Below are 26,132 nucleotides of genomic sequence, written 5' to 3' on the forward strand. Positions count from 1 at the left end.
GCGTTGATTAATTAATTAATGATGTCCGGAGGGAGGGGGTGGGGAGGGGTAAAGGGGGGAGGGGCGTTGATTAATTAATTAATGATGTCCGGAGGGGAGGGGAGGGGAGGGGAGGGGGGGTGGGGTAAAGGGGGGGAGGGGCGTTGATTAGTTAATTAATGATGGCCCAGAGGGAGGAGGGGGGGGGAAAGGGGGGGAAGGGAGGGTGGGGGAGGGGTAAAGGGGGGGAGGGGCGTTGATTAGTTAATTAATGATGGCCCAGAGGGGAGGGGAGAGGGGGGGGGGAAAGGGGGGGAAGGGAGGGTGGGGGAGGGGTAAAGGGGGGGAGGGGCGTTGATTAGTTAATTAATGATGGCCCGGAGGGGAGGGGTAAAGAGGGAGAGGGGTAAAGGGGGGGGGAGGGGCGTTGATTAGTTAATTAATGATGGCCCTGAGGGGAGGGGAGGGGTAAAGGGGGGGAGGGGCGTTGATTAGTTAATTAATGATGGCCCTGAGGGGAGGGGAGGGGTAAAGGGGGGGAGGGGCGTTGATTAGTTAATTAATGATGGCCCTGAGGGGAGGAGGGGGGGGGAAAGGGAGGGAAGGGAGGGTGGGGAGGGGTAAAGGGGGGGAGGGGCGTTGATTAGTTAATTAATGATGGCCCAGAGGGGAGGGGGGGGGGGGGGGGGGAAAGAGGGGGGGTGGGGGAGGGGACCCTATAGGCCCAAGGTGCCCCCGATGGAGGAAGCCAAGACCACCCCCAGCACCACGCAGCAAATGATGATCATGATTTTCTTCTACACGAACCCCCCCACCCCCACCCCCACCCCCACCCCCACCCCCACCCCACCCCCACCCAAAGGCCAACCCCCGACCCCCGGGGAGGGGAGGGAAACCCCACGGGGGAACAAGTTAATTGATCGGTCGATTGATAGAGAAAGAATTAATTGAGAGATAGGTAGGTAGATAGATAGATAGATAGATAGATAGATAGATTAATAGATAGATCAATAAATTAATAATAAATTAATGAATAGATAAATAAATAGATAGGTAAGTATATTAATTAATAGATAAATAGATAAAAGACATAAATAAATAAATAGATAGATAAATAAAGAGATAGGTAAATATATTAATTAATAGATAAATAAATGGATAGGTAAATATTTTAATGAATAGATAAATAGATAAAAAACATAAATAAATAGATAAATAAATAGATAGGTAAATATATCAATTAATAGATAAATAGATAAAAAGATAAATAAATAGATTAATAAATAAATAGATAATTAATTAATGGATGAATAGATAAAGATAAATAGATAAATAAAGAGATAGGTAAATATATTAATTAATAGATAAATAGATAAAAGACATACGTAAATAGATAAATAAATAAATAGATAAATAAATAGATAGATAAATAGATTAATAAATAAATAGATAATTAATAGATAAATAGATAAAGATAAATCGATAAATAAATAGATAAATAAATAAAAAGTTGATAAATAAAGAGATAAGTAAATAGATAAATGGATAAATAATAGATAAACAATAAATAATTAATAAATGCATAAGTAGATAAATAGATAAATAAATGAATAGATAAATAAATAAATACATGAATTGATAAATAATAAATAGATAAGTAAATAAATAAATAGATGAATGGATAAACAATAAATAGATAAAGAAATAAATATAGATATATAAATAGATAAATAAATAATAAACAGATAAATAGGTGGATAAATAAATATATAAAGATTAAATAAATAAATAAATAGATGAATGGATAAATAATAAATAGATAAATAAATATAGATATATGTATAAATAAATAATAAACAGATGAATAGGTAGATAAAGAAATAGATAGAGATATATAAATAAATGAATAAATAAATAGTGGATAAATAATAGATGAATAGATAAATAAATAATAAATAGTTAAATAAATAATAAATAGATAAATAGGTAGATAAATAAATAGATATAGATAAATAAATAAATGAATGAATGAATGAATGAATGAATGGATAAATAATAAATAGATAAATAAATGCATAAGTAGATAAATAAATAGATAAATAAATACACAAATTGATGGATAAATAAATATATTAATAGATGAATCGATAAACAGTAAATAGATAAATAGATAGACAAATACATAAATATAGATATATAAATAGGTAAATAAATAATAAATAGATAAATAAATAAATAATGGATAAATAGATTGATAAATAAATAGATAAGGATAAATAAATAAATAATGGATAAATAGATAGATAAATACATAAATATAGATATATAAATAGGCAAATAAATAATAAATAGGTAAATAATAGATAAATAGGTAGATAAATAAATAGATACAGATACATAAATGAATAAATAAATAAATAGATGAATGGATAAACAATAAATAGATAAAGAAATAAATAGATATATAAATAGATAAATAAATAATAAACAGATAAATAGGTAGATAAATAAATAGATATAAATAAATAAATAAATAAATAAATAAATGGATAAATGATAAATAGATAAATAAATAAATATAGATATATGTATAAATAAATAATAAACAGATGAATAGGTAGATAAATAAATAGATAAAGATATATAATAAAAATGAATAAATTAATAAATAAATAGTGGATAAATAATAGATAAATAGGTAGATAAATAAATAGATATAGATAAATAAATAGATATAGATACATAAATAAATAAATAAATAAATAAATAGATGAATGGATAAATAATAAGTAGATAAATAGATAGATAATAAATTGATGGGCAGCCAGATAAATAAATAAATAGATGAATGGATAAATAATAAATATAAAAATAAATAAATATAGATATATGTACAAATAAATAATAAACAGATGAATAGGTAGATAAAGAAATAGAGAAAGACATTTAAATAAACGAGTAAATTAATAAATAAATAGTGGAGAAATGATAAATAGATGAATAGGTGAATAAATAATAAATAGAGAAATAAATAATAAATAGATAAATAGGTAGATAAATAAATAGATATAGATCCATAAATAAATAAATAAATAAATAAATAAATAAATGGAGGAATAATAAATAGATAAATAAATAAATATAGATATATGTACAAATAAATAATAAACAGATGAATAGGTAGATAAAGAAATAGATAAAGATATAAATAAAAATGAATAAATTAATAAATAAATAGTGGATAAATAATAAATAGACGAATAGATAAATAAATAGTAAATAGTTAAATAAATAATAAAGAGATAAATAGGTAGATAAAGAAATAGATAAAGATATATAAATAAAATGAATAAATTAATAAATAAATAGTGGATAAATAATAAATAGACAAATAGGTAAATAAATAATAAATAGTTAAATAAATAATAAATAGATTAATAGGTAGATAAATAAATAGATATAGATAAATAAATAAATAAATAAATGAATGAATGAATGAATAAATGGATGAATGGATAAATAATAAGTAGATAAATAGATAGATAAATAAATCGATGGGCAGCCAGATAAATAAATTAATGGATGAATGGATAAATAATAAATATAAAAATAAATAAATATAGATATATGTACAAATAAATAATAAACAGATGAATAGGTAGATAAAGAAATAGATAAAGATAAATAAATAAATAAATAGATGAATGGAGGAATAATAAATAGATAAATACATAAATATAGATATATGTATAAATAAATAATAAACAGATGAATAGGCAGATAAATAAATAGACAAGGATATATAAATAAAAATGAATAAAATTAATAAATAAATAGTGGATAAATGATAAATAGACAAATAGGTAAATAAATAATGAATAGTTAAATAAATAATAAAGAGATAAATAGGTAGATAAATAAATAGATATAGATCCATAAATAAATAAATAAATAAATAAATAAATGGAGGAATAATAAATAGATAAATAAATAAATATAGATATATGTACAAATAAATAATAAACAGATGAATAGGTAGATAAAGAAATAGATAAAGATATATAAATAAAAATGAATAAATTAATAAATAAATAGTGGATAAATAATAAATAGACGAATAGGTAAATAAATAATAAATAGTTAAATAAATAATGAATAGATAAATAGGTAGATAAATAAATAGATATAGATCCATAAATAAATAAATAAATAAATAAATGGAGGAATAATAAATAGATAAATACATAAATATAGATATATGTATAAATAAATAATAAAGAGATGAATAGATAGATAAAGAAATAGATAAAGATATATAAATAAAAATGAATAAATAAATAAATAAATAAATAAATAAATAAATAGTGGATAAATAATAAATAGACAAATAGGTAAATAAATAATAAATAGTTAAATAAATAATAAATAGATAAATAGGTAGATAAATAAATATAGATAAATAAATAGATATAGATAAATAAATAGATATAGATCCATAAATAAATAAATAAATAAATAGGTGAATGGATAAATAATAAGTAGATAAATAGATAGATAAATAAATTGATGGGCAGCCAGAGAAATGAATAAATAGATGAATGGATAAATAATAAGTAGATAAATAGATAGATAAATAAATCGATGGGCAGCCAGAGAAATGAATAAATGAATGAATAAATAATGAAATGACGAAGGGTGGATTATTAAAAGGTAAATCCCCAATAAATAAAACGATCCGGGGCAGCGTTGGGAAAAGAAAACAAAACAAAACGAGGAACGTTAACGAGAAACAAAACCCCCCCACCCCTCCCCCACCCCCCCCATCATCGGTCGATCTATGGGTCCGCCAGCACCCCCGCCCCACTGTGACCCCCAAGTCGTCCCCCCCCCACGGTGCTCACCCTCCGGGCTTTGCTCTGGTACTTGACGGCTTTCTTGGTGTCGGACACGGCGCGTTCCACGTAGTCCACCGAGTGCTCCACGTTGTACTCGATGCGGTCGATCATTTCGCCCTATGGGGCAGAGGGGGGGGGGGGGGAAGAAGTGGGGTGTGGGGGTGTGGGGGGTGTGGGGGGTGTGGGGGGTGTGGGGTGTGGGGTGGGGGGACACACGTGTTGGCGAACTGAGGTGGATGGGGGAGGACGGGGGTGGGGGGTGTGGGGGGTGGGGGGTGTGGGGGGTGGGGGGGTGTGGGGTGTGGGGGGTGTGGGGTGTGGGGTGGGGGGTGTGGGGGTGTGGGGTGTGGGGGGTGTGGGGTGTGGGGTGGGGGGAAACGCGTGTCGGCAAACTGAGGTGGATGGGGGAGGCCGGGGGGTGTGGGGTGTGGGGGGTGTGGGGTGTGGGGGGTGGGGGGTGGGGGGTGGGGGGTGTGGGGTGTGGGGTGGGGGGTGTGGGGGGTGGGGGGGTGTGGGGGGTGTGGGGTGTGGGGGGTGTGGGGTGTGGGCTGGGGGGGACACGCGTGTTGGCAAACTGAGGTGGATGGGGGAGGCTGGGGGGTGTGGGGTGTGGGGTGTGGGGGTGGGGGGTGTGGGGTGTGGGGTGGGGGGTGTGGGGGGTGGGGGGTGTGGGGGGTGTGGGGTGTGGGGGGTGTGGGGTGTGGGGTGGGGGGGACACGCGTGTTGGCAAACTGAGGTGGATGGGGGAGGCCGGGGGGTGTGGGGTGTGGGGGGTGTGGGGTGGGGGGGTGTGGGGGGTGGGGGGTGTAGGGGGTGTGGGGGCTGGGGGGTGTGGGGTGGGGGGTGTGGGGTGGGGGGGACACGCGCGTCGGGAAACTGAGGTGGATGGGGGAGGCCGGGGGGGGTGGGGGGTGTGGGGGTGTGGGGTGGGGGGGTGTGGGGTGGGGGGTGGGGGGTGTGGGGGGTGTGGGGTGTGGGGTGGGGGGGACACGCGCGTCGGCAAACTGAGGTGGATGGGGGAGGCCGGGGGGTGTGGGGTGTGGGGGGTGTGGGGGGTGGGGTGTGGGGGGTGTGGGGTGTGGGGGGTGTGGGGTGGGGGGGACACGCGCGTCGGCGAACTGAGGTGGATGGGGGAGAACGGGGGGTGGGGGGTGTGGGGTGTGGGGGGTGTGGGGTGGGGGGTGTGGGGGGTGTGGGGGGTGTGGGGTGGGGGGTGTGGGGGGTGGGGGGTGTGGGGTGGGGGGTGTGGGGGGTGTGGGGTGGGGGGGACACGCGTGTCGGCAAACTGAGGTGGATGGGGGAGGCCGGGGGGTGGGGGGTGTGGGGGGTGTGGGGTTTGGGGTGGGGGGTGTGGGGTGTGGGAGGTGTGGGGTGTGGGGTGGGGGGTGTGGGGGGTGGGGTGTGGGGTGGGGGGGGTGTGGGGGGTGTGGGGTGTGTGGGGTGGGGGGGGACACGCGCGTCGGCGAACTGAGGTGGATGGGGGAGGCCGGAGGGTGGGGGGTGTGGGGGGTGTGGGGTGTGGGAAGTGTGGGGTGTGGGGTGGGGGGTGTGGGGTGTGGGGTGTGGGGGGTGTGGGGTGTGGGGCGGGGGGGACATGCGTGTTGGCAAACTGAGGTGGATGGGGGAGGCTGGGGGGTGGGGGGTGTGGGGGGTGTGGGGTGTGGGGTGGGGGGGGACACGCGTGTCGGCAAACTGAGGTGGATGGGGGAGGCCGGGGGGTGGGGGGGTGTGGGGGGTGTGGGGTGTGGGGGGTGTGGGGTGTGGGGGGTGTGGGGTGTGGGGTGTGGGGGGTGTGGGGTGTGGGGCGGGGGGGACACGCGCGTCGGGAAACTGAGGTGGATGGGGGAGGCTGGGGGGTGTGGAGGGTGGGGGGTGGGGTGTGGGGTGGGGGGTGGGGGGGGTGTGGGGTGGGGGGTGTGGGGTGTGGGGGGTGTGATGTGTGGGGTGTGGGGGGTGTGGGGGGTTCTAGGTGCCTCAATGGGTTCTAGGTGTCTCAATGGGGTCTAGGTGGGGTCAGGAGCTTCTTCTGGAAGGTTCTAGGTGCCTCAATGGGGTCTAGGTGCCTCAATGGGCTCTAGGTGGGGTCAGGAGCTTCTTCTGGAAGGTTCTAGGTGTCTCAATGGGTTCTAGGTGTCTCAATGGGTTCTGGGGGCCTCAATGGGTTCTAGGTGTCTCAATGGGTTCTAGGTGTCTCAATGGGTTCTAGGTGTCTCAATGGGGTCTAGGTGCCTCAATGGGCTCTAGGTGGGGTCAGGAGCTTCTTCTGGAAGGTTCTAGGTGCCTCAATGGGGTCTAGGTGCCTCAATGGGTTCTAGGTGGGGGTCAGGAGCTTCTTCTGGAAGGTTCTAGGTGCCTCAATGGGGTCTAGGTGCCTCAATGGGTTCTAGGTGGGGGTCAGGAGCTTCTTCTGGAAGGTTCTAGGTGCCTCAATGGGGTCTAGGTGCCTCAATGGGTTCTAGGTGCCTCAATGGGGTCTAGGTGGGGTCAGGAGCTTCTTCTGGAAGGTTCTAGGTGCCTCAATGGGGTCTAGGTGCCTCAATGGGTTCTAGGTGGGGGTCAGGAGCTTCTTCTGGAAGGTTCTAGGTGCCTCAATGGGTTCTAGGTGCCTCAATGGGCTCTAGGTGGGGTCAGGAGCTTCTTCTGGAAGGTTCTAGGTGTCTCAATGGGTTCTAGGTGTCTCAATGGGTTCTGGGGGCCTCAATGGGTTCTAGGTGTCTCAATGGGTTCTAGGTGTCTCAATGGGTTCTAGGTGTCTCAATGGGGTCTAGGTGCCTCAATGGGCTCTAGGTGGGGTCAGGAGCTTCTTCTGGAAGGTTCTAGGTGCCTCAATGGGTTCTAGGTGCCTCAATGGGGTCTAGGTGGGGTCAGGAGCTTCTTCTGGAAGGTTCTAGGTGCCTCAATGGGGTCTAGGTGCCTCAATGGGTTCTAGGTGGGGGTCAGGAGCTTCTTCTGGAAGGTTCTAGGTGCCTCAATGGGTTCTAGGTGCCTCAATGGGGTCTAGGTGGGGTCAGGAGCTTCTTCTGGAAGGTTCTAGGTGCCTCAATGGGTTCTAGGTGCCTCAATGGGGTCTAGGTGCCTCAATGGGGTCTAGGTGCCTCAATGGGGTCTAGGTGGGGTCAGGAGCTTCTTCTGGAAGGTTCTAGGTGTCTCAATGGGTTCTAGGTGCCTCAATGGGGTCTAGGTGCCTCAATAGGGTCTAGGTGGGGGTCAGGAGCTTCTTCTGGAAGGTTCTAGGTGCCCCAATGGGTTCTAGGTGCCTCAATGGGGTCTAGGTGCCTCAATGGGCTCTAGGTGGGGTCAGGAGCTTCTTCTGGAAGGTTCTAGGTGCCCCAATGGGTTCTAGGTGCCTCAATGGGGTCTAGGTGCCTCAATGGGCTCTAGGTGGGGTCAGGAGCTTCTTCTGGAAGGTTCTAGGTGCCCCAATGGGGTCTAGGTGCCCCAATGGGTTCTAGGTGCCCCAATGGGTTCTAGGTGCCCCAATGGGTTCTAGGTGCCTCAATGGGCTCTAGGTGTCTCAATGGGTTCTAGGTGCCTCAATGGGGTCTAGGTGCCTCAATGGGCTCTAGGTGGGGTCAGGAGCTTCTTCTGGAAGGTTCTAGGTGCCCCAATGGGTTCTAGGTGCCTCAATGGGGTCTAGGTGCCTCAATGGGGTCTAGGTGGGGTCAGGAGCTTCTTCTGGAAGGTTCTAGGTGTCTCAATGGGTTCTAGGTGTCTCAATGGGTTCTGGGGGCCTCAATGGGTTCTAGGTGTCTCAATGGGTTCTAGGTGTCTCAATGGGTTCTAGGTGTCTCAATGGGGTCTAGGTGCCTCAATGGGCTCTAGGTGGGGTCAGGAGCTTCTTCTGGAAGGTTCTAGGTGCCTCAATGGGGTCTAGGTGCCTCAATGGGTTCTAGGTGGGGGTCAGGAGCTTCTTCTGGAAGGTTCTAGGTGGTGGTGCCTAATGGGGTCGGTGGGGGTCCAGGAGCTTCTTCTGGAAGGTTCTAGGTGCCTCAATGGGGTCTAGGTGCCTCAATGGGTTCTAGGTTGCCTCAATGGGGGTCTAGGTGGGGTCAGGAGCTTCTTCTGGAAGGTTCTAGGTGCCACTCAATTGGGGTCTAGGTGCCTCAATGGGTTCTAGGTGGGGGTCAGGAGCTTCTTCTGGAAGGTTCTAGGTGCCTCAATGGGTTCTAGGTGCCTCAATGGGCTCTAGGTGGGGTCAGGAGCTTCTTCTGGAAGGTTCTAGGTGCCTCAATGGGTCTAGGTGTCCTCAATGGGTTGGGGGCTCAATGGGTTCTAGGTGTCTCAATGGGTTCTAGGTGTCTAATGGGTTCTAGGTGTCCTCAATGGGGTCTAGGTGCCTCAATGGGCTCTAGGTGGGGTCAGGAGCTTCTTCTGGAAGGTTCTAGGTGTCCTCAATGGGTTCTAGGTGCCTCAATGGGGTTCTAGGGCCTGGGGGTCAGGAGCTTCTTCTGGAAGGTTCTAGGTGCCTCAATGGGGTCTAGGTGCCTCAATGGGGTTCTAGGTGCCTCAATGGGTCTAGGTGGGGTCAGGAGCTTCTTCTGGAAGGTTCTAGGTGCCTCAATGGGGTCTAGGTGCCTCAATGGGTTCTAGGTGGGGGTCAGGAGCTTCTTCTGGAAGGTTCTAGGTGCCTCAATGGGTTCTAGGTGCCTCAATGGGCTCTAGGTGGGGTCAGGAGCTTCTTCTGGAAGGTTCTAGGTGTCTCAATGGTTCTAGGTGTCTCAATGGGTTCTGGGGGCCTCAATGGGTTCTAGGTGTCTCAATGGGTTCTAGGTGTCTCAATGGGTTCTAGGTGTCTCAATGGGGTCTAGGTGCCTCAATGGGCTCTAGGTGGGTCAGGAGCTTCTTCTGGAAGGTTCTAGGTGCCTCAATGGGTTCTAGGTGCCTCAATGGGGTCTAGGTGGGGTCAGGAGCTTCTTCTGGAAGGTTCTAGGTGCCTCAATGGGGTCTAGGTGCCTCAATGGGTTCTAGGTGCCTCAATGGGGTCTAGGTGGGGTCAGGAGCTTCTTCTGGAAGGTTCTAGGTGCCTCAATGGGGTCTAGGTGCCTCAATGGGTTCTAGGTGGGGGTCAGGAGCTTCTTCTGGAAGGTTCTAGGTGCCTCAATGGGTTCTAGGTGCCTCAATGGGCTCTAGGTGGGGTCAGGAGCTTCTTCTGGAAGGTTCTAGGTGTCTCAATGGGGTCTAGGTGCCTCAATGGGCTCTAGGTGGGGTCAGGAGCTTCTTCTGGAAGGTTCTAGGTGCCTCAATGGGTTCTAGGTGCCTCAATGGGGTCTAGGTGGGGTCAGGAGCTTCTTCTGGAAGGTTCTAGGTGCCTCAATGGGGGTCTAGGTGCCTCAATGGGTTCTAGGTGGGGGTCAGGAGCTTCTTCTGGAAGGTTCTAGGTGCCTCAATGGGTTCTAGGTGCCCTCAATGGGCTCTAGGTGGGGTCAGGAGCTTCTTCTGGAAGGTTCTAGGTGTCTCAATGGGTTCTAGGTGTCTCAATGGGTTCTGGGGGCCTCAATGGGTTCTAGGTGTCTCAATGGGTTCTAGGTGTCTCAATGGGTTCTAGGTGTCTCAATGGGGTCTAGGTGCCTCAATGGGCTCTAGGTGGGGTCAGGAGCTTCTTCTGGAAGGTTCTAGGTGCCTCAATGGGTTCTAGGTGCCTCAATGGGGTCTAGGTGGGGTCAGGAGCTTCTTCTGGAAGGTTCTAGGTGCCTCAATGGGGTCTAGGTGCCTCAATGGGTTCTAGGTGGGGGTCAGGAGCTTCTTCTGGAAGGTTCTAGGTGCCTCAATGGGTTCTAGGTGCCTCAATGGGGTCTAGGTGGGGTCAGGAGCTTCTTCTGGAAGGTTCTAGGTGCCTCAATGGGTTCTAGGTGCCTCAATGGGGTCTAGGTGCCTCAATGGGGTCTAGGTGCCTCAATGGGGTCTAGGTGGGGTCAGGAGCTTCTTCTGGAAGGTTCTAGGTGTCTCAATGGGTTCTAGGTGCCTCAATGGGGTCTAGGTGCCTCAATAGGGTCTAGGTGGGGGTCAGGAGCTTCTTCTGGAAGGTTCTAGGTGCCCCAATGGTTCTAGGTGCCTCAATGGGGTCTAGGTGCCTCAATGGGCTCTAGGTGGGGTCAGGAGCTTCTTCTGGAAGGTTCTAGGTGCCCCAATGGGTTCTAGGTGCCTCAATGGGGTCTAGGTGCCTCAATGGGCTCTAGGTGGGGTCAGGAGCTTCTTCTGGAAGGTTCTAGGTGCCCCAATGGGGTCTAGGTGCCCCAATGGGTTCTAGGTGCCCCAATGGGTTCTAGGTGCCCCAATGGGTTCTAGGTGCCTCAATGGGCTCTAGGTGTCTCAATGGGTTCTAGGTGCCTCAATGGGGTCTAGGTGCCTCAATGGGCTCTAGGTGGGGTCAGGAGCTTCTTCTGGAAGGTTCTAGGTGCCCAATGGGTTCTAGGTGCCTCAATGGTGGTCTAGGTGCCTCAATGGGCTCTAGGTGGGGTCAGGAGCTTCTTCTGGAAGGTTCTAGGTGCCCCAATGGGGTCTAGGTGCCCCAATGGGTTCTAGGTGCCCCAATGGGTTCTAGGTGCCCCAATGGGTTCTAGGTGCCTCAATGGGCTCTAGGTGTCTCAATGGGTTCTAGGTGCCTCAATGGGGTCTAGGTGCCTCAATGGGCTCTAGGTGGGGTCAGGAGCTTCTTCTGGAAGGTTCTAGGTGCCCCAATGGGTTCTAGGTGCCTCAATGGGGTCTAGGTGCCTCAATGGGGTCTAGGTGGGGTCAGGAGCTTCTTCTGGAAGGTTCTAGGTGTCTCAATGGGTTCTAGGTGTCTCAATGGGTTCTGGGGGCCTCAATGGGTTCTAGGTGTCTCAATGGGTTCTAGGTGTCTCAATGGGTTCTAGGTGTCTCAATGGGGTCTAGGTGCCTCAATGGGGCTCTAGGTGGGGGTCAGGAGCTTCTTCTGGAAGGTTCTAGGTGCCTCAATGGGGTTCTAGGTGCCTCAATGGGGTCTAGGTGGGGTCAGGAGCTTCTTCTGGAAGGTTTCTAGGTGCCTCAATGGGGGTCTAGGTGCCTCAATGGGTTCTAGGTGGGGGTCAGGAGCTTCTTCTGGAAGGTTCTAGGTGCCTCAATGGGTTCTAGGTGCCTCAATGGGGTCTAGGTGGGGTCAGGAGCTTCTTCTGGAAGGTTCTAGGTGCCTCAATGGGTTCTAGGTGCCTCAATGGGGTCTAGGTGCCTCAATGGGGTCTAGGTGCCTCAATGGGGTCTAGGTGGGGTCAGGAGCTTCTTCTGGAAGGTTCTAGGTGTCTCAATGGGTTCTAGGTGCCTCAATGGGGTCTAGGTGCCTCAATAGGGTCTAGGTGGGGGTCAGGAGCTTCTTCTGGAAGGTTCTAGGTGCCCCAATGGGTTCTAGGTGCCTCAATGGGGTCTAGGTGCCTCAACTGGGCTCTAGGTGGGGTCAGGAGCTTCTTCTGGAAGGTTCTAGGTGCCCCAATGGGTTCTAGGTGCCTCAAATGGGGTCTAGGTGCCTCAATGGGCTCTAGGTGGGGTCAGGAGCTTCTTCTGGAAGTTCTAGGTGCCCCAATGGGGTCTAGGTGCCCCAATGGGTTCTAGGTGCCCCAATGGGTTCTAGGTGCCCCAATGGGTTCTAGGTGCCTCAATGGGCTCTAGGTGTCTCAATGGGGTCTAGGTGCCTCAATGGGGTCTAGGTGCCTCAATGGGCTCTAGGTGGGGTCAGGAGCTTCTTCTGGAAGGTTCTAGGTGCCCCAATGGGTTCTAGGTGCCTCAATGGGGTCTAGGTGCCTCAATGGGCTCTAGGTGGGGTCAGGAGCTTCTTCTGGAATGTTCTAGGTGCCCCAATGGGTTCTAGGTGCCTCAATGGGGTCTAGGTGCCTCAATGGGCTCTAGGTGGGGGTTAGGAGCTTCTTCTGGAAGGTTCTAGGTGCCCCAATGGGGTCTAGGTGCCTCAATGGGGTCTAGGTGCCTCAATGGGGTCTAGGTGCCTCAATGGGCTCTAGGTGGGGGTTAGGAGCTTCTTCTGGAAGGTTCTAGGTGCCCCAATGGGGTCTAGGTGCCTCAATGGGGTCTAGGTGCCTCAATGGGGTCTAGGTGCCTCAATGGGCTCTAGGTGGGGTCAGGAGCTTCTTCTGGAAGGTTCTAGGTGCCCCAATGGGGTCTAGGTGCCCCAATGGGCTCTAGGTGTCTCAATGGGGTCTAGGTGCCTCAATGGGCTCTAGGTGGGGTCAGGAGCTTCTTCTGGAAGGTTCTAGGTGCCCCAATGGGTTCTAGGTGCCCCAATGGGTTCTAGGTGCCTCAATGGGTTCTAGGTGGGGTCAGGAGCTTCTTCTGGAAGGTTCTAGGTGTCTCAATGGGTTCTAGGTGCCCCAATGGGTTCTAGGTGCCTCAATGGGGTCTAGGTGCCTCAATGGGGTCTAGGTGGGGTCAGGAGCTTCTTCTGGAAGGTTCTAGGTGCCTCAATGGGTTCTAGTGCCTCAATGGGCTCTAGGTGGGGTCAGGAGCTTCTTCTGGAAGGTTCTAGGTGTCTCAATGGGGTCTAGGTGCCTCAATGGGCTCTAGGTGGGGTCAGGAGCTTCTTCTGGAAGGTTCTAGGTGCCTCAATGGGGTCTAGGTGCCTCAATGGGGTCTAGGTGGGGTCAGGAGCTTCTTCTGGAAGGTTCTAGGTGCCCCAATGGGTTCTAGGTGGGGTCAGGAGCTTCTTCTGGAAGGTTCTAGGTGCCTCAATGGGGTCTAGGTGCCTCAATGGGGTCTAGGTGGGGGTCAGGAGCTTCTTCTGGAAGGTTCTAGGTGCCCCCAATGGGTTCTAGGTGCCTCAATGGGCTCTAGGTGTCTCAATGGGGTCTAGGTGCCTCAATGGGGTCTAGGTGGGGTCAGGAGCTTCTTCTGGAAGGTTCTAGGTGCCCCCAATGGGGTCTAGGTGCCTCAATGGGGTCTAGGTGCCTCAATGGGGTCTAGGTGCCTCAATGGGCTCTAGGTGGGGGTTAGGAGCTTCTTCTGGAAGGTTCTAGGTGCCCCAATGGGGTCTAGGTGCCTCAATGGGGTCTAGGTGCCTCAATGGGGTCTAGGTGCCTCAATGGGCTCTAGGTGGGGTCAGGAGCTTCTTCTGGAAGGTTCTAGGTGCCCCAATGGGGTCTAGGTGCCCCAATGGGTTCTAGGTGCCCCAATGGGGTCTAGGTGCCCCAATGGGGTCTAGGTGCCCCAATGGGTTCTAGGTGCCCCAATGGGTTCTAGGTGCCCAATGGGTTCTAGGTGCCTCAATGGGCTCTAGGTGTCTCAATGGGGGTCTAGGTGCCTCAATGGGCTCTAGGTGGGGTCAGGAGCTTCTTCTGGAAGGTTCTAGGTTGCCCCAATGGGTTCTAGGTGCCCCAATGGGTTCTATGTGCCTCAATGGGTTCTAGGTGGGGTCAGGAGCTTCTTCTGGAAGGTTCTAGGTGTCTCAATGGGTTCTAGGTGCCCCAATGGGTTCTAGGTGCCTCAATGGGGTCTAGGTGCCTCAATGGGGTCTAGGTGGGGTCAGGAGCTTCTTCTGGAAGGTTCTAGGGGCCTTAATGGGTTCTAGGTGCCTCAATGGGTTCTAGGTGCCTCAATGGGGTCTAGGTGGGGTCAGGAGCTTCTTCTGGAAGGTTCTAGGTGCCTCAAATGGGGTCTAGGTGCCTCAATGGGGTCTAGGTGGGGTCAGGAGCTTCTTCTGGAAGGTTCTAGGTGCCCCCAATGGGTTCTAGGTGGGGTCAGGAGCTTCTTCTGGAAGGTTCTAGGTGCCTCAATGGGGTCTAGGTGCCTCAATGGGGTCTAGGTGGGGGTCAGGAGCTTCTTCTGGAAGGTTCTAGGTGCCTCAATGGGTTCTAGGTGCCTCAATGGGGTCTAGGTGGGGTCAGGAGCTTCTTCTGGAAGGTTCTAGGTGCCTCAATGGGTTCTAGGTGCCTCAATGGGGTCTAGTGCCTCAATGGGGTCTAGGTGCCTCAATGGGGTCTAGGGTGGGGTCAGGAGCTTCTTCTGGAAGGTTCTAGGTGTCTCAATGGTTCTAGGTGCCTCAATGAGGGTCTAGGTGCCTCAATAGGGTCTAGGTGGGGGTCAGGAGCTTCTTCTGGAAGGTTCTAGGTGCCCCAATGGGTTCTAGGTGCCTCAATGGGGTCTAGGTGCCTCAATGGGCTCTAGGTGGGGTCAGGAGCTTCTTCTGGAAGGTTCTAGGTGCCCCAATGGGTTCTAGGTGCCTCAATGGGGTCTAGGTGCCTCAATGGGCTCTAGGTGGGGTCAGGAGCTTCTTCTGGAAGGTTCTAGGTGCCCCAATGGGGTCTAGGTGCCCCAATGGGTTCTAGGTGCCCCAATGGGTTCTAGGTGCCCCAATGGGTTCTAGGGTGCCTCAATGGGCTCTAGGTGTCTCAATGGGGTCTAGGTGCCTCAATGGGGTCTAGGTGCCTCAATGGGCTCTAGGTGGGGTCAGGAGCTTCTTCTGGAAGGTTCTAGGTGCCCCAATGGGTTCTAGGTGCCTCAATGGGGTCTAGGTGCCTCAATGGGCTCTAGGTGGGGTCAGGAGCTTCTTCTGGAATGTTCTAGGTGCCCCAATGGGTTCTAGGTGCCTCAATGGGGTCTAGGTGCCTCAATGGGCTCTAGGTGGGGGTTAGGAGCTTCTTCTGGAAGGTTCTAGGTGCCCCAATGGGGTCTAGGTGCCTCAATGGGGTCTAGGTGCCTCAATGGGGTCTAGGTGCCTCAATGGGCTCTAGGTGGGGGTTAGGAGCTTCTTCTGGAAGGTTCTAGGTGCCCCAATGGGGTCTAGGTGCCTCAATGGGGTCTAGGTGCCTCAATGGGGTCTAGGTGCCTCAATGGGCTCTAGGTGGGGGTCAGGAGCTTCTTCTGGAAGGTTCTAGGTGCCCCAATGGGGTCTAGGTGCCCCAATGGGCTCTAGGTGTCTCAATGGGGTCTAGGTGCCTCAATGGGCTCTAGGTGGGGTCAGGAGCTTCTTCTGGAAGGTTCTAGGTGCCCCAATGGGTTCTAGGTGCCCCAATGGGTTCTAGGTGCCTCAATGGGTTCTAGGTGGGGTCAGGAGCTTCTTCTGGAAGGTTCTAGGTGTCTCAATGGGTTCTAGGTGCCCCAATGGGTTCTAGGTGCCTCAATGGGGTCTAGGTGCCTCAATGGGGTCTAGGTGGGGTCAGGAGCTTCTTCTGGAAGGTTCTAGGGGCCTTAATGGGTTCTAGGTGCCTCAATGGGTTCTAGGTGCCTCAATGGGGTCTAGGTGGGGTCAGGAGCTTCTTCTGGAAGGTTCTAGGTGCCTCAATGGGGTCTAGGTGCCTCAATGGGGTCTAGGTGGGGTCAGGAGCTTCTTCTGGAAGGTTCTAGGTGCCCCAATGGGTTCTAGGTGGGGTCAGGAGCTTCTTCTGGAAGGTTCTAGGTGCCTCAATGGGGTCTAGGTGCCTCAATGGGGTCTAGGTGGGGGTCAGGAGCTTCTTCTGGAAGGTTCTAGGTGCCCCAATGGGTTCTAGGTGCCTCAATGGGCTCTAGGTGTCTCAATGGGGTCTAGGTGCCTCAATGGGGTCTAGGTGGGGTCAGGAGCTTCTTCTGGAAGGTTCTAGGTGCCCCAATGGGGTCTAGGTGCCTCAATGGGGTCTAGGTGCCTCAATGGGGTCTAGGTGCCTCAATGGGCTCTAGGTGGGGGTTAGGAGCTTCTTCTGGAAGGTTCTAGGTGCCCCAATGGGGTCTAGGTGCCTCAATGGGGTCTAGGTGCCTCAATGGGGTCTAGGTGCCTCAATGGGCTCTAGGTGGGGTCAGGAGCTTCTTCTGGAAGGTTCTAGGTGCCCCAATGGGGTCTAGGTGCCCCAATGGGTTCTAGGTGCCCCAATGGGGTCTAGGTGCCCCAATGGGGTCTAGGTGCCCCAATGGGTTCTAGGTGCCCCAATGGGTTCTAGGTGCCCCAATGGGTTCTAGGTGCCTCAATGGGCTCTAGGTGTCTCAATGGGGTCTAGGTGCCTCAATGGGCTCTAGGTGGGGTCAGGAGCTTCTTCTGGAAGGTTCTAGGTGCCCCAATGGGTTCTAGGTGCCCCATTGGGTTCTATGTGCCTCAATGGGTTCTAGGTGGGGTCAGGAGCTTCTTCTGGAAGGTTCTAGGTGTCTCAATGGGTTCTAGGTGCCCCAATGGGTTCTAGGTGCCTCAATGGGGTCTAGGTGCCTCAATGGGGTCTAGGTGGGGTCAGGAGCTTCTTCTGGAAGGTTCTAGGGGCCTTAATGGGTTCTAGGTGCCTCAATGGGTTCTAGGTGCCTCAATGGGGTCTAGGTGGGGTCAGGAGCTTCTTCTGGATGGTTCTAGGTGCCTCAATGGGGTCTAGGTGCCTCAATGGGGTCTAGGTGGGGGTCAGGAGCTTCTTCTGGAAGGTTCTAGGTGCCCCAATGGGTTCTAGGTGGGGTCAGGAGCTTCTTCTGGAAGGTCTAGGTGCCTCAATGGGGTCTAGGTGCCTCAATGGGGTCTAGGTGGGGGTCAGGAGCTTCTTCTGGAAGGTTCTAGGTGCCCCAATGGGTTCTTAGGTGCCTCAATGGGGTCTAGGTGGGGTCAGGAGCTTCTTCTGGAAGGTTCTAGGTGCCTCAATGGGGTCTAGGTGCCTCAATGGGGTCTAGGTGCCCCAATGGGCTCTAGGTGGGGTCAGGAGCTTCTTCTGGAAGGTTCTAGGTGCCTCAATGGGGTCTAGGTGCCTCAATGGGGTCTAGGTGGGGGTCAGGAGCTTCTTCTGAAGGTTCTAGGTGCCCCAATGGTTCTAGGTGCCTCAAGCTGCCCTCGACCGACACCGAAACCCTCGGGAGCTTCTCCAGATCCGACGACTCGTAACCCCTCACTAACGAGCTCTGTCCCGACCCACGGCTTCTAGATCAGGGCCGCTCTAGATCCATTCCCACTCCCCCACCACTCCCACACCCCCCACCCCACACCCCCCACCCCCCAACCCCCACACCCCACCCCCCACCCCCCACCTGGCTCTCCACCAGCATGGCCATGTCGACGGAACATGTCGTGCAGCTCCCGGATGCTCGTTTCCAGCTTAATGATCTCGTTATGTCGCGTCTCGATCTCGTTCAGGGCCTGCTTGGTCATCTGCGAATCCATTTTGATCTGGAACGCAAGACGGATACGGGGGGGTGGGAGGGAAAGCGTGGGGACGGGTTGGAGGGGCAGCCCTAGAGATCCCAAAGAACCCCAAATGGGGGGCAGGTTCGGGGAGGAGGTGGCGTGGGGATTTGGTTTGGGGGTATCCGGATGGGTTCTGGATCATTCTGTGGGGTTTGGGGTCCCCGATGGGTTCTGGATCATTCTGTGGGTTTTTGGGGTCCCCGGATGGGTTCTGGATCACTCTGTGGGTTTTGGGGATGCCCCGATGGGTTCTGGATCATTCTGTGGGTTTTGGGGTGCCCCGATGTGTTCCTCCGGTGGGTTCTGGGCTATCTCAGTGGGTTCTGGATCATTCTGTGGGTTTTGGGGTCCCCCGATGGGTTCTGGATCACTCTGTGGGTTTTGGTGGTCCGCCGATGGGTTCTGGATCATTCTGTGGGTTTTGGTGGTCCCCCGATGGGTTTCTGGGCTATCTCAGTGGGTTTCTGGATCATTCTGTGGGTTTTGGGGTCTCCCCAATGGGTTCTGGATCACTCTGTGGGTTTTGGGTCCCCCGATGGGTTCTGGATCATTCTGTGGTGTTTGGGGGTCCCCCAATGGTGTCCTCCAATTGGGTTCTGGGGGACCTGGATGGGTTCTGGATCACTCTGTGGGGTTTGGGGTCCCCCGATGGGTTCTGGATCATTCTGTGGGTTTTGGGGTCCCCCAATGGGTTCCTCCGGGGAGGGTTCTGGGGACCTGGATGGGTCTGGATCACTCTATGGGTTTTGGGGTCCCCAATGGGTTCCTCCGGTGGGTTCTGGGGGACCTGGATGGGTTCTGGATCACTCTGTGGGTTTTGGGGTCCCGCAATGGGTTCCTCCCGGTGGGTTCTGGGGGACCTGGATGGGTTCTGGATCACTCTGTGGGTTTTGGGGTCCCCCGATGGGTTCTGGATCACTTTGTGGGGTTTGGGGTCCCCTGATGGGTTCTGGATCATTCTGTGGGGTTTTGGGGGTCCCCTGATGGGTTCTGGGCTATCTCAGTGGGTTCTGGATCACTCTGTGGTTTTGGGGTCCCCCGATGGGTTCTGGGCTATCTCAGTGGGTTTTTGGGGTCCCCCGATGGGTTCTGGATCACTCTGTGGGGTTTGGGGTCCCCCGATGGGTTCTGGATCATTCTGTGGGTTTTTGGGGTCCCTCCGATGGGTTCTGGATCACTCTGTGGGGTTTGGGGTCCGCCTGATGGGTTCTGGATCATTCTGTGGGGTTTGGTTCCCCTGATGGTTCTGGATCATTCTGGGGATTTGGGGTGCCCCGATGGGTTCTGGATCACTCTGTGGGTTTTGGGGGTCCCCCAATGGGTTCTGGGCTATTCTCAGTGGGTTCTGAATCACTCTGTGGGTTTTGGGGTCCCCCGATGGGTTCTGGCTATCTCAGTGGGTTCTGGATCATTCTGTGGGTTTTGGGGTGCCCCGATGGGTTCTGGATCACTCTGTGGTTTTGGGGTGCCCCGATGGGTTCTGGGCTATCTCAGTGGGTTCTGGATCACTTCCTGTGTGGTTTTGGGGTGCCCCGATGGGTTCTAGGCTATCTCAGTGGGTTCTGGATCACTCTGTGGGGGTTTGGGTGGTCCCCCGATGGGTTCTGGATCACTCTGTGGGTTTTGGGTCCCCCAATGGGTTCTGGATCACTTTGTGGGTTTGGGGTCCCCCGATGGGTTCTGGATCACTCTGTGGGTTTTGGGGTCCCCCTGATGGTTCTGGGCTATCTCAGTGGGTTCTGGATCACTCTGTGGGTTTTGGGGTATCCGGATGGGTTCTGGATCATTCTGTGGGGTTTGGGGTCCCCCGATGGGTTCTGGGATATCTCAGTGGGTTCTGGATCACTCTGTGGGTTTTGGGGTCCCCCCGATGGGTTCTGGGCTATCTCAGTGGGTTCTGGATCATTCTGTGGGTTTTGGGGTCCCCCAATGGGTTCTGGATCACTCTGTGGGTTTTGGGGTCCCCCGATGGGTTTCTGGATCATTCTGTGGGTTCTGGATCACTCTGTGGGTTTTGGGGTGCCCCGATGGGTTCTGGATCACTCTGTGGGGTTTGGGGTCCCCCGATGGGTTCTGGATCACTCTGTGGGTTTTGGGGTGCTCCGATGGGTTCCTCCGGTGGGTTCTGGGGGACCTGGATGGGTTCTGGATCATTCTGTGGGTTTTGGGGTCCCCTGATGGGTTCTGGGATATCTCAGTGGGTTCTGCGGCACTTGGATGGGTTCTGGGCTGAGTTCTAGTTAACCCAGCCGAGTTCTAGTTAACCCAACCGAGTTCTAGTTAACCCAACCGAGCTCTAGTTAACCCAGCCGAGTTCTAGTTAACCCAACCAAGTTCTAGTTAACCCAACTGAGCTCTAGTTAACCCAACAGAGTTCTAGTTAACCCAACTGAGTTCTAGGTACCCAACTGAGCTCTAGTTAACCCATCTGAGCTCTAGTTAACCCAGCTGAGTTCTAGTTAACCCAATTGAGTTCTAGTTAACCCAACTGAGCTCTAGTTAACCCAACTGAGTTCTAGTTAACCCAACTGAGCTCTAGTTCACCCAACTGAGTTCTAGTTAACCCAACTGAGCTCTAGGTAACCCAACTGAGCTCTAGTTAACCCAGCCGAGTTCTAGTTAACCCAACTGAGTTCTAGTTAACCCAACAGAGTTCTAGTTAACCCAACTGAGCTCTAATTAACCCAACTGAGTTCTAGGTAACCCAACTGAGCTCTAGTTAACCCAACTGAGCTCTAGTTAACCCAGCCGAGTTCTAGTTAACCCAACCGAGTTCTAGGTAACCCAAATGACTTCTAGTTAACCCAGCTGAGTTCTAGTTAACCCAACCAAGTTCTAGTTAACCCAACCGAGTTCTAGTTAACCCAACTGAGTTCTAGTTAACCCAGCCGAGTTCTAGTTAACCCAACTGAGTTCTAGGTCCCCAACTGTGTTCTAGTTAACCCAACTGAGTTCTAGGTAACCCAACCGAGTTCTAGTTAACCCAGCCGAGTTCTAGTTAACCCAACCGAGTTCTAGTTAACCCAACAGAATTCTAGTTAACCCAACTGAGTTCTAGTTAACCCAACTGAGTTCTAGGTCCCCAACTGTGTTCTAGTTAACCCAATTGAGTTCTAGGTAACCCAAATGACTTCTAGGTAACACAAATGACTTCTAGTTAACCCATCCGAGTTCTAGTTAACCCAACCGAGTTCTAGTTAACCCAGCCGAGTTTTAGTTAACCCAACCGAGTTCTAGTTAACCCAACTGAGTTCTAGGTCCCCAACTGTGTTCTAGTTAACCCAATTGAGTTCTAGGTAACCCAAATGACTTCTAGTTAACCCAACCGAGTTCTAGTTTACCCATCCGAGTTCTAGTTAACCCAACCGAGTTCTAGTTAACCCAACTGAGTTCTAGGTAACCCAAATGACTTCTAGGTAACCCAAATGACTTCTAGTTAACCCAACCGAGTTCTAGTTAACCCATCCGAGTTCTAGTTAACCCAGCCGAGTTCTAGTTAACCCAACAGAGTTCTAGTTAACCCAACTGAGTTCTAGGTAACCCAAATGACTTCTAGTTAACCCAACCGAGTTCTAGTTAACCCATCCGAGTTCTAGTTAACCCAACCGAGTTCTAGTTAACCCAACCAAGTTCTAGTTAACCCAGCCGAGTTCTAGTTAACCCAGCCGAGTTCTAGTCCCCCCTACCCACGTACATCGTCGGTGAAGATGGCCAACTTCCCGCTCTCCAACATATCCTCCAACTCCTCGTTCGTGGTGGTCCGGCCGGCTGTGGGGCGACGGAAAAATATATGGGGCGGGGCGGGGGAGGGTCCTGAGGGTCCCGCCCCACTGATCCCAACCCCCCCCGGCCCCACACGTCCCCGCGACCCACTGATCTCCAGCTGCCTCTGGATGCGGTCCTTGCAGCGGTCGCGGTATTTGGACTGAGTGGCGTTGTACTCCGTCATCACCTCCACGAATTTCCGCGATAGGGTGGAGTGCTGTGGGGCAGCCATGGGGCGGCCATGGGGTGAGATGTGGGGCGGGGGGACCCCCCCGAAAAAGGAGGAGGAGGGGCAGTGGGGATGAAGGCTTTACCTGCGTTTTGCGGATGCGTAGGTCGGCCGAGGAGCGGTTGAGCCCCTCCTCCTGTTCGATGCTCTGCTCGATGGCTGTGGGGCGGAGATGGGGGGGGAAGATGTGGGGCAGAGATGGAGGGTGGACGAGATGGGGGGCGGAGGAGATGTGGGGCAGAGATGTTGGGTGGAGGAGATGGGGGGTGGAGGAGATGGGGGGTGGAGGAGATGTGGGGCAGAGATGTTGGGCAGAGGAGATGTAGGGCGTAGGAGATGGGGGGCAGAGGAGATGTGGGGCAGAGGAGATGTGGGGCAGAGGAGATGGGGGGCAGAGGAGATGTGGGGGCAGAGGAGATGTGGGGCGGAGGAGATGGGTGGAGGAGATGTGGGGCGTAGGAGATGGAGGGCGGAGGAGATGTGGGGCGGAGGAGATATGGGGTGGAGGAGATGTGGGGCGGAGGAGATGGGTGGAGGAGATGTGGGGCGGAAGAGATGGGTGGAGGAGATGTGGGGTGAAGGAGATGTGGGGCAGAGATGTTGGGTGGAGGAGATGGGGGTGGAGATGAGGGTGTAGGAGATGGGGGGCAGAGGAGATGTGGGGCGGAGGAGATGTGGGGTGGAGGAGATGTGGGGCGGAGGAAATGTGGGGTGGAGGAGATGGGGGGTGGAGGAGATGGGGGGCAGAGGAGATGGGGGGTGGAGATGTGGGGCAGAGGAGATGTGGGGCGGAGGAGATGGGTGGAGGAGATGTGGGGCGAAGGAGATGTGGGGCAGAGATGTTGGGTGGAGGAGATGGGGGGTGGAGATGAGGGTGTAGGAGATGGGGGGCAGAGGAGATGTGGGGCAGAGATGTTGGGTGGAGGAGATGTGGGGCGGAGGAGATGTGGGGTGGAGATGTGGGGCGGAGGAGATGGGGGGCAGAGGAGATGTGGGGCGGAGGAGATGGGGGGGTGGAGGAGATGTGTCCCATAGGACCCCAATGTTGACCCCATAGAGCCCCATAGAGCCCCATAGGACCCCATAGAGCCCAATAGAGCCCTATAGGACCCTATAGAGCTCCATAGAGCCCCATAGTGCCCCATAGAGCCCCATAGAGCCCCATAGAGCCCCATAGGACCCCAATGTTGACCCCATAGCACCCCATAGAGCCCCATAGGACCCCAATGTTGACCCCATAGAGCCCCATAGAGCCCCATAGGACCCTATAGAGCTCCATAGAGCCCCATAGTGCCCCATAGAGCCCCATAGAGCCCCATAGAGCCCCATAGGACCCCAATGTTGACCCCATAGAGCCCCATAGAGCCCCATAGGACCTCATAGAGCCCCATAGAGTCCCATAGGACCCCAAAAGTGGACCCCCATAGACCCCATAGATCCCCATAGGACCCCATAGAGCCCCATAGAGCCCCATAGAGCCCAATGTTGACCCCATAGGACCCCATAGAGCCCCATAGGGACCACATAGAGCCCCATAGAGCCCCATAGGACCCCAAAAGTGGACCCCCGGACCCCATAGATCCCCATAGGACCCCAAAAGTGGACCCCCGGACCCATAGATCCCCATAGGACCCCAAAAGTGGACCCCCGGACCCATAGATCCCCATAGGACCCCAAAAGTGGACTCCCGGACCCATAGATCCCCATAGGACCCCAAAAGTGGACCCCCGGACCCCATAGATCCCCATAGGACCCCAAAAGTGGACCCCCGGACCCATAGATCCCCATAGGACCCCAAAAGTGGACCCCCGGACCCATACAGCCCCATAGGACCCCAAAAGTGGACCCCCGGACCCATAGATCCCCATAGGACCCCAAAAGTGGACCCCCGGACCCCATAGATCCCCATAGGACCCCAAAAGTGGACCGCCGGACCCATAGATCCCCATAGGATCCCAAAAGTGGACCCCCGGACCCATAGATCCCCATAGGACCCCAAAAGTGGACCCCCGGACCCATAGATCCCCATAGGACCCCAAAAGTGGACCCCCGGACCCCATAGGACCCCAAAAGTGGACCCCCGGAACCCATAGGACCCCAAAAGTGGACGCCGGACCCATAGATCCCCATAGGACCCCAAAAGTGGACCCCCAAACCCCATAGGACCCCAAAAGTGGACCCCTGGACCCATAGATCCCCATAGGACCCCAAAAGTGGACCCCCGGACCCCATAGATCCCCATAGGACCCCAAAAGTGGACCCCCGGACCCCATAGGACCCCAAAAGTGGACCCCCGGACCCCATAGGACCCCAAAAGTGGACGCCGGACCCATAGATCCCCATAGGACCCCAAAAGTGGACCCCCGGACCCCATAGATCCCCATAGGACCCCAAAAGTGGACCCCCGGACCCCATAGGACCCCAAAAGTGGACCCCCGGACCCCATAGGACCCCAAAAGTGGACGCCGGACCCATAGATCCCCATAGGATCCCAAAAGTGGACCCCCGGACCCATAGATCCCCATAGGACCCCAAAAGTGGACCCCCGGACCCCATAGATCCCCATAGGACCCCAAAAGTGGACCCCCGGACCCCATAGATCCCCATAGGACCCCAAAAGTGGACCCCCGGACCCCATAGATCCCCATAGGACCCCAAAAGTGGACCCCCGGACCCCATAGATCCCCATAGGACCCCAAAAGTGGACCCCCGGACCCATAGATCCCCATAGGACCCCAAAAGTGGACCCCCGGACCCATAGATCCCCATAGGACCCCAAAAGTGGACCCCCGGACCCCATAGGACCCCAAAAGTGGACCCCCGGACCCATAGATCCCCATAGGACCCCAAAAGTGGACCCCCGGACCCCATAGATCCCCATAGGACCCCAAAAGTGGACCCCCGGACCCCATAGGACCCCAAAAGTGGACCCCCGGACCCCATAGGACCCCAAAAGTGGACGCCGGACCCATAGATCCCCATAGGATCCCAAAAGTGGACCCCCGGACCCATAGATCCCCATAGGACCCCAAAAGTGGACCCCCGGACCCCATAGATCCCCATAGGACCCCAAAAGTGGACCCCCGGACCCCATAGATCCCCATAGGACCCCAAAAGTGGACCCCCGGACCCCATAGATCCCCATAGGACCCCAAAAGTGGACCCCCGGACCCATAGATCCCCATAGGACCCCAAAAGTGGACCCCCGGACCCATAGATCCCCATAGGACCCCAAAAGTGGACCCCCGGACCCCATAGGACCCCAAAAGTGGACCCCCGGACCCATAGATCCCCATAGGACCCCAAAAGTGGACCCCCGGACCCCATAGATCCCCATAGGACCCCAAAAGTGGACCCCCGGACCCCATAGGACCCCAAAAGTGGACGCCGGACCCATAGATCCCCATAGGATCCCAAAAGTGGACCCCCGGACCCATAGATCCCCATAGGACCCCAAAAGTGGACCCCCGGACCCCATAGATCCCCATAGGACCCCAAAAGTGGACCCCCGGACCCCATAGATCCCCATAGGACCCCAAAAGTGGACCCCCGGACCCCATAGATCCCCATAGGACCCCAAAAGTGGACCCCCGGACCCCATAGATCCCCATAGGACCCCAAAAGTGGACCCCCGGACCCATAGATCCCCATAGGACCCCAAAAGTGGACCCCCGGACCCATAGATCCCCATAGGACCCCAAAAGTGGACCCCGGACCCCATAGGACCCCAAAAGTGGACCCCCGGACCCATAGATCCCCATAGGACCCCATAGATCCCCCCAGACGTGGGTGTCCGCCCCATAGCGCCCCACACCTTTCAATTTGGAGCGCACTTTGTTGGCCGTCTTCTTAATGTCGGCCGTCAGATCCTCCAACTCCTGCTTCGTCCCTACGGCGATATGGGGCAGGTGAGCGCCCCACAGATCCACCCTGCGCCCCACAGATCCACCCTGCGCCCCACAGATCCACCCTGCGCCCCATAGATCCACACTGAGACCCATAGATCCACACTGCGCCCCATAGATCCACACTGAGACCCACAGATCCACACTGCGCCCCACAGATCCACTCTGAGACCCATAGATCCACACTGCGCCCCATAGAGCCACACTGCGCCCCATAGATCCACTCTGAGACCCATAGATCCACACTGCGCCCCATAGATCCACACTGCGCCCCATAGATC

General features: G+C 52.0%; 1 protein-coding gene across 1 annotated transcript; it reads right to left on the bottom strand.

The window, feature by feature from the left end:
• Nucleotides 1–672: 672 nt before the first annotated feature.
• Nucleotides 673–25,947, bottom strand: LOC136044880 (syntaxin-1B-like). Its single transcript, XM_065730392.1, is given in 8 exon segments — nucleotides 673–776; nucleotides 4,881–4,991; nucleotides 17,796–17,825; nucleotides 17,827–17,934; nucleotides 21,647–21,720; nucleotides 21,826–21,934; nucleotides 22,032–22,105; nucleotides 25,761–25,947. Coding segments are annotated over 8 exon segments (774 nt in total). The 3' UTR covers nucleotides 673–695.
• Nucleotides 25,948–26,132: the final 185 nt, after the last annotated feature.

Source organism: Cyrtonyx montezumae, unplaced genomic scaffold (assembly GCF_038088225.1).
Source record: "Cyrtonyx montezumae isolate F1298 unplaced genomic scaffold, pur_monq_1.0 scaffold_125, whole genome shotgun sequence".
Taxonomy (NCBI): domain Eukaryota; kingdom Metazoa; phylum Chordata; class Aves; order Galliformes; family Odontophoridae; genus Cyrtonyx; species Cyrtonyx montezumae.